Source organism: Vicia villosa, unplaced genomic scaffold (genome assembly GCF_029867415.1).
Source record: "Vicia villosa cultivar HV-30 ecotype Madison, WI unplaced genomic scaffold, Vvil1.0 ctg.006006F_1_1, whole genome shotgun sequence".
In the NCBI taxonomy this organism is placed as follows: domain Eukaryota; kingdom Viridiplantae; phylum Streptophyta; class Magnoliopsida; order Fabales; family Fabaceae; genus Vicia; species Vicia villosa.
Genome location: NW_026706712.1, coordinates 13,261 through 22,220, shown reverse-complemented (window position 1 = coordinate 22,220; position 8,960 = coordinate 13,261). Strand labels below are relative to the sequence as shown.

General features: G+C 36.8%; 1 protein-coding gene across 1 annotated transcript; it reads right to left on the bottom strand.

Annotated features, from left to right (window-relative positions):
- Positions 1-5,577: 5,577 nt before the first annotated feature.
- Positions 5,578-6,938, bottom strand: LOC131642881 (PKS-NRPS hybrid synthetase cheA-like; the record flags this gene model as incomplete). The annotated part of the gene is made up of 3 exons (XM_058913048.1): positions 6,926-6,938; positions 6,061-6,704; positions 5,578-5,973 (listed from the first exon to the last, which is right to left on the bottom strand). Coding segments are annotated over exons 1-3 (1,053 nt in total), but the record flags the coding sequence as incomplete, so codon positions are not given.
- Between the last annotated feature and the right edge of the window lie 2,022 nt (positions 6,939-8,960).

The window sequence follows — 8,960 nt, the reverse complement described above, 5'->3', positions numbered from 1 at the left end:
TTATGTTCTGATTCATTCATGCTGACTTTTGTCGTTTAGTTTTGTTCTGTAACATTTCAGGATGTAGAGATGCTCTGATGAAGCTCTGGTACATTCAACAATGTTCTGATACAATCTAGCATGAAGTGATGTAAGAAGAAATTCAAGCTCTGAAGCTGTCCCGATGGAAGCAAGAATCAGAAGCTGTGAATGTTCGGAAGATCAAAGAAATTCAAGTTCTGAAGTTGTCCTATGGAAGCAAAAGTCAGAAGCTGTGAATGTTCAGAGGATCTGAAGAAATTCAATGTTCTGAAGCTGTCATATGGAAGCAGAAATCAGAAGTCATGAATATTCTGAAGATCAAGCACTGTGAACGTCTCTACCGAAATAATCAGGGAAGTCTTTTATTTATAAAATTCTTCTAGTATTAATTTCAGGGGGAGATTATTCATCTTAGGGGGAGATTGTTAATCTCAGGGGGAGACATATTCACATGCTTATGCTATAGCTGTGTAATTTGTCTTTAGCCGTCTGCTCTTTCTGATCGCAAATTCATATCATTTATATATGTTTTTGTCATCATCAAAAAGGGGGAGATTGTTAGAACAAGATTTGTTCTGATCAATATTCTTAGTTTTGATGATAACAAGGATATGAATTTTGTGTGAGATAATGTGGTACTCTAATACATTGCAATTTCCCTTTCAGGAAATATATAAAGAGTATGCACAAATCAGCGCTCAGAAGCTTTGTCTCAGAAGGTTCAGCATGCAACATCAGAACATGGTCTGGCAAGACATCAGAAGATGGTCAAGGCAGAATCAGAACATGGGTCTATGGAAGCATCAGAAGAACTTGAGATCAGAAGCAGAAGCACTGAAGTTCTCATGGTATCACGCTCAGAAGCACTTCAAGGTCAGAAGACAAGAAGATGCTATGCACCAAGCTGTTTGACTCTGATGATATTCAAATATTTTATTCACAAACATCAGATCAGAAGAAAGTACAGGTGGCAGGCTACGCTGACTGACAAAAGGAACGTTGAAAGCTATTAAAGGCAACGTCAGTAGACACAGCGTGAACAAGGCTCGAGGTAGTTGACAAAAGCGTGAAACATTAAATGCAATGTTGTACGGAATACGCAAAGCATTAAATGCGCCCAACGGTCATCTTCTCAAACGTCTATAAATATGAAGTTCTGATGAGAAGCAAGGTTGACGATTTGCTAACAATTAACTTGCTGAAACGCTGTTCAAATTCAAAGCTCAGAAACTTCATCTTCATCAAAGCTCACTACATTGCTGTTGTAATATATTAGTGAGATTAAGCTTAAATGTTAAGAGAAATATCACTGTTGTGATTATAGCTTTTAAGAAGCATTGTAAAACTCTTATTTGATTACATTAATTTGTAAGTAACTAGAGTGATCAAGTGTTGATCAGGATACTCTAGGAAGTCTTAGATTGTGTCTAAGCATTTGTTCCTGGAGTGATCAGGTTGTGATCAGGATACTCTAGAAGACTTAGTCGCGGACTAAGTGGAAAACCATTGTAATCTGTTGCGATTAGTGGATTAAATCCTCAGGTGAGGTAAATCACTCCGTGGGGGTGGACTGAAGTAGTTTAGTTAACAACGAACCAGGATAAAAATAACTGTGCATATTGTTTTTATCGTTCAAGTTTTTAGACTACACTTATTCAAACCCCCCCTTTCTAAGTGTTTTTCTATCCTTCAGACTCATCCTTGTGTTTCAAAAACTTTACCCAAGTCCAGCGGCTATAATCATCAACAATGACTAATCCATATTTCTTCCCTCTGACAGATGCTGTTTTGACTGGGCCAAACAGATCAATGTGCATGAGTTCTAACGGCCTTGAGGTAGAAACAACATTCTTAGACTTGAATGCAGGTCTGGAGAACTTGCCCTTCTGACATGTTTCACAAAGAGCATCTGATTTGTATTTCAGATTTGGGAGACCTCTGACCATATTTAGTTTGTTAATCTGAGAAATCTTTCTCAAACTAGCATGTCCTAATCTTCCGTGCCAGACCCATTGCTCTTCAGAAACAGACATAAGACAAGTCACCTTCTGCTTCTCAAGATCAGAAAGATCAATCTTATAAATGTTGTTCTTCCTCTTGCCTGTAAATAGGATTGAGCCATCCTTCTGACTTACAGCCTTGCAAGACTTTTGATTGAAGATTATATCATAACCATTGTCACTTAATTGACTTATGGACAATAAGTTATGCGTTAATCCTTCAACAAGAAGTACATTAGTTATGGAAGGAGAGTTACCAAGACTTATGGTTCCAGAGCCAATGATTTTGCCCTTCTGATCTCCTCCAAACTTGACTTCTCCACCTGGTTTAAGCACCAGGTCTTGGAATGTAGACCTTCTTCCCGTCATGTGTCGCGAGCACCCAGAGTCCAGGTACCATGACATTTTGCTTTCTGTCCTCTTTGCCGCCAAGGATATCTGCAACAGAAATTATCTTCTCCTTAGGTACCCACAATTTCTTGGGTCCTTTCTTGTTAGTTCTCCTCAAGTTCTGATTGAACTTGGGTTTAGCAAAATATTTAACAAGAGGAACAGCATGATATTATTTAGGTTTGTCAGCATGATATTTCTTAGGATGTGTCACAAGCTTCTTGGTGTGAACAGTGTTAAACTTCTGTGCATGTGAAGTGAGCCTAATATCATGTGCATGGCCATATTTGAACTGATCATACAATGGCTTGTATGTGATCTTCAGATCATCAATAGGTTCAAATTTATGTGAGGTATCACCCTCATAGCCAAAACCAAACCTTTTGTTTCCAGAAACACCATATATCATAGAAGCAAGATGACTTCTGCCAATACTTCTAGATAAGAACTTTCTGAAGCTCGAGTCATATTCTTTCAGAATATGATTCATGCTAGGAATGGATTTTTCTTTTTCATAAGGAGATCCACTATCTTTGGATAGATTTAAAACTTTTTCCTTCAGTTCAAAATTTTTCAATTCCAGCTTCTTAGTTTCAAATTCAAACTGCTTTTTCAGCTTTTTGTATTTGATACTAAGATGAGCCTTGAGTTCCAGAAGTTCTGTTAAACTGGAAACTAACTCTTCTCTAGATAGTTCAGAAAATACCTCTTCAGAATCTGATTCTGATGTAGATTCTGATCCATCATCTTCTGTAGCCATCAGCGCAAAGTTGGCTTGCTCTCCTTCAGAGTCTGATTCTGATTCTGATTCAGAATCATCCCATGTTGCCATAAGACCTTTCTTCTTATGAAACTTCTTCTTGGGATTCTCCTTCTGAAGTTTTGGACACTCGTTCTTGTAATGTCCAGGCTCATTGCACTCATAGCAGACAGCCTTCTTCTTGTCAGATCTTCTGTCACCAGAAGATTCTCCTCGTTCAAATCTCTTTGAACTTCTAAAGCCTCTGAACTTCCTTTGCTTGCTCTTCCAGAGTTGGTTTACCCTTCTAGAGATCATGGACAGTTCATCTTCTTCTTCAGATTCTGATTCTTCAGGATCTTCTTCTCTAGCCTGAAAAGCGTTAGTGCATTTTTTTAACATTAGATTTTAATGCAATAGACTTACCTTTCTTCTGAGGCTCGTTTGCGTCCAGCTCTATTTCATGGCTTCTCAAGGCACTGATAAGCTCTTCCAAAGAAACTTCATTCAGATTCTTGGCAATCTTGAATGCAGTCACCATTGGACCCCATCTTCTGGGTAAGCTTCTGATAATCTTCTTTACATGATCAGCCTTGGTGTAGCCTTTATCCAGAACTCTCAATCCAGCAGTTAGAGTTTGAAATCTTGAGAACATCTTCTCAATATCTTCATCATCCTCCATCTTGAAGGCTTCATATTTCTGGATTAGAGCAAGAGCTTTAGTCTCCTTGACTTGAGCATTTCCCTCATGGGTCATTTTCAATGACTCATATATATCATGGGCAGTTTCCCTGTTAGATATCTTCTCATACTCAGCATGAGAGATAGCATTCAGCAAAACAGTCCTGCATTTGTGATGATTTTTGAATTCTTTCTTTTGATCATCAGTCATTTCACTTCTTGTGAGCCTTACACCAGTAGCTTTAACAGGATGTTTGTAACCATCCAACAGAAGATCCCATAGATCAGCATCTAGACCAAGAAAGTAACTTTCCAGTTTATCTTTCCAGTATTCAAAGTTTTCACCATCAAATACTGGTGGTCTAGTATAACCATTGTTACCGTTGTATTGCTCAGCAGAGCCAGATGTAGATGCAGTTGGATTTGTATGAACTTCACCAGCCATCTTTTACTGAAGCGTTTTTCTCTTCCTGAATCTTTTCTAAACACGGTTAAGTGCTTGCACCTTAGAACCGGCGCTCTGATACCAATTGAAGGATAGAAAAACACTTAGAAAGGGGGGGTTTGAATAAGTGTAGTCTAAAAACTTGAACGATAAAAGCAATATGCACAGTTATTTTTATCCTGGTTCGTGGTTAACTAAACTACTCCAGTCCACCCCCACGGAGTGATTTACCTCACCTGAGGATTTAATCCACTAATCGCAACAGATTACAATGGTTTTCCACTTAGTCCGCGACTAAGTCTTCTAGAGTATCCTGATCACAACCTGATCACTCCAGGAACAAATGCTTAGACACAAGCTAAGACTTTCTTAGAGTATCCTGACCACCACGTGATCACTCTAATTACAACTGCTTAGACACAAGCTAAGACTTCCTAGAGTATCCTGATCAACACTTGATCACTCTAGTTACTTACAAATTAATGTAATCAATTTCTAAGAGTATTACAATGCTTCTGAAAAGCTATAATCACAACAGTGATATTTCTCTTAACGTTTAAGCTTAATCTCACTAATATATTACAACAGCAATGTAGTGAGCTTTGATGAAGATGAAGTTTCTGAGCTTTGAATTTGAACAGCGTTTCAGCAAGTTAATTGGAATAATTTCCTTCAAGATTCGTAACCTTGCTTCTCATCAGAACTTCATATTTATAGGCACTTTGAGAAGATGACCGTTGGGCGCATTTAATGCTTTGCGTATTCCGTACAGCATTGCATTTAATGTTTCACGCTTTTGTCAACTACCTCGAGCCTTGTTCACGCTGTGTCTACTGACGTTGCCTTTAATAGCTTCCAACGTTCCTTTTGTCAGTCAGCGTAGCCTGCCACCTGTACTTTCTTCTGATCTGATGTTTGTGAATAAAATATTTGAATATCATCAGAGTCAAACAGCTTGGTGCATAGCATCTTCTTGTCTTCTGACCTTGAAGTGCTTCTGAGCGTGATACCATGAGAACTTCAGTGCTTCTGCTTCTGATCTCAAGTTCTTCTGATGCTTCCATAGACCCATGTTCTGATTCTGCCTTGACCATCTTCTGATGTCTTGCCAGACCATATTCTGATGTTGCATGCTGAACCTTCTGAGACAAAGCTTCTGAGCGCTGATTCGTGCATACTTTTTATATATTTCCTGAAAGGGAAATTGCAATGTATTAGAGTACCACATTATCTCACACAAAATTCATATCCTTGTTATCATCAAAACTAAGAATATTGATCAGAACAAATCTTGTTCTAACACATGCATCCTCAAGTTGTTTCAACCTTTGATGGTACTCCATCTCATCACTAGCCCTTGTAAGTTCAAACCACATTTTCTCCACTATTTCTCGCATATCATCCACAACATGTTCCTTACACTTTGATTTCACGTTTTTGTTGATGTGAAATCGACAAAGCAAATTAGTTTTCTTTGGAAATACTGTTTCAATGGCTTTCATTAAAGCAAGATCTCTATCAGTCAAGATTACTTGAGGACAATCATTCTGCTTGATAAACAACTGTTTCAACTTATCCAATACCCAACAAAAAGTATCTGTCTGCTCAGATTCCATACAGGCAAATGCAACAGCAAATGTTAATTTAGTTGATGTCATACCAACTATTTCAAACAACGGTTGCTTGTACTTGTTTGTCTTGTATGTGCAGTCCATAATCAATACAATATGAAACATATTCAACAACTTCACTAATTCTGGATGAGCCCAAAAAATATCTCTCACAACTTCTGACTCATCCTTTTTCCTACTCCAGTAAACATAACCTGATTCTTCAACCAACTTGAGCAATTGTTGCATTTCTGTTCTGGGATCCATTATGTCTTTTTGTATCTTACTCTTATGTTTGTATATTTGCGTGATCCGAGTGACATTCTCCGGGTCACGCTCTTGCAATGACAATAATATGTGTCTTGGTGGAACATGGCGTTTTGTCAAATCAATAATATGTTGCTTATCATCTGTATTTAGTCGACTTACGAAAGCATGCCCTTCAAATCTATCAGGTAAGCCGTGGTTATGTACTTCGCATGTTACATCGATCTTCCATCCAGAACCATCTTTCGACGGTGTTGACCTAATTTTGAAAGGACAACCACATCTCTTACTAGCACTTTGGGTTTCGCTATCTGATTTTTTGTATTTTCCACCTCTATCACAACGAAATACTAATTTATCACTTCTTCCTCTCTTGCCTGTTTTTGTATCTGAACGAGTTATTATAACTGTCACTTTATTCCTGATTCCAACCTCCTTAATCCAACTTATCGCCTCTTTTCTTGTAGCAAATTTTTGACCAGTTACAAAAACATCAGTTGTATCCACACATGTTTGAGTTACATCGCATTTCATCAAAGGAGGATCCACACCTAAATATATAAAATTAATTTAGTTTAATATATAATTAAAAAAAAACGAAAAAAAAAAATTTAAAAAAAAATTGAAAAAAAAAGGAACCGGAACACCCACTAAGGGGATATCCGGTTGAGAAAACAACAAACTGGAACACCCATTAGTGGGATATCCGGTTGAGAAAAATGTGAACCGGAACACCCAACTCTGGGTTGTCCGGTTTTGGATATTTACTAACCGGAATTCTGCATCTTAGGATATCCGGTTGAAGCAACGTACAGGTTCCAGCCACTCGGGTGTCCGTACAAACAGTAAAAATAAAAAAATAAAAAATAAAAATTAAAAGTTAAAAGTTGAAAAGGACAAAATTGGAATTTTTTTAAAATTGTAGGGGGTATTGGGATAAATGTAGGGGTACGGGGTATAATTTTCAATTTTAAGTCATGTCTTAATCTAACTAAATCCCAAATGTATATATTGATACAGGATTTATGTAAATCAAATAAAAAACCCACCACTAGTGTCATAATAAAAAAAATTCATTTCTTTATTAATTATCATCAAAATTGTTAAATGAAAAAGTGAAGTCCTATTTCAACAACCTACAAGCTATGATTCATGAGTTACTATGCATATCTATTTGTCCTTACTATTAGTAATAAGTATCCATCTAAAAAGTCTAAAGATAGAAAACCAGTAACCCACGTAAAACAATTCCAAAATAAAGTAATCGTCAAACTACACACCATTCTTTTCAGAGTTTCACAAAATATCATCAACAAATACACTAGTCCTAACCCTCCATAAACAACTGAATGAAATTCAAATAGAGGTCAATAAAACTGAATGTGTTCCAGGAATCTAATAGGGTGGCACTTGCTATGACGTTCTAAAACAGAATAATACTAAAATCATGATTGACCGAATTGGATCATATAAACTATGTATCAGATACCTTAACATGTCGTATAAAAGTATATACACCACTTCAACCATCAAATTATACACAACCAATACAAACATCAACTAATTAAATTAAATCATTTGATCAACAAAAGCTTCAGATTTACGAGAATTAAAACGAAAAAAAAACTCTAATAAGAGTGAAGGACTCGTCTAACCTACCCCCATCATGCCAATCATAATCAACCCCAATTATTCATCATATTTAATGATTTCTCATCAAAATCTAACAAATTCAAAACTATGAAAATTTTGGGGTTTTACCCTAAACATGTCAAAACCTAGAATTTGAAAGACAAAATCCCTAAATCATATTAATCTACCCATTGACCCAATCATACTAACCCATAATAATAAGGATTCCCCCCTTACCTTTTTTATTTCTTGAAACCCTAGCTCTTGCTCTTCTCCTCTCTTAGTCTCCTTTCTCCCCTTTCTCTTCTCTTTAAAATGAGCAAATGAAATGATACCTCCAACTCTCATCAAACTCTTACTAACTTATTGTCTCAATGGGCTTAAGGAAATAACACCCCCAATTTACTTCTACTTCTAATAAATAGGCCTAATAGTTATAATCCTCTAATGACTCAATGTCTCATATTTCCAATCTAATATTAATTACTCAGAAAATTCCCAAAATGATAAATATTAACTCATTAATATTCCTATACTAAAAATATTAATTTTTTTTATTAAATATCGATCCGCTATCCCGAACTAATACCGACTAAATCGTCCCAAAACGCGAAAATTTCAATAAACATCACAAATGACTAAATTAAGCAAATAATTATTTTTCCAGGCGTTACAGGTGTTACCCCGATGAGTGGTTGTATGACTGGTTTAACGAAGGCTTCCTATTGGTGGACATATGCACTTCTCATATGCTCCACTTCTGACCGGTAGGTAGGTTTGGTTCTTCTTGTTCTAAGGTTATTAGGGATGGGTTGAAACTAGATTTTGGCATGATGTTTGAGTTGGGCAGAATCCGTTGTGTGTTTCTTTTGAGAGGTTGCTCCTCATCTAAAAGAAAAAGTCTCATTTTGTAGGTTTAATGGAAATTTAGGTAGGTGATGTTTGAGGTTGGAATTTTAGGTGGTGGTGTTCTTTCCTTGTCTAGAGGAATAGCTCTTGGTGAAATTTATGAGTTTGATAGAGGTGGTGGTTAAGCATGGTCAGCAGGATGTCTGGGTTTGAAACCATTATTCACCGGGAGACTTTTTGGTGAGGTCGACTTTTGATAGTCTTTCTTCTTTGATGATGGGTGAGGAAAGTAGATCTAATCGGTTGATTTGTGGGTCCACTATGGT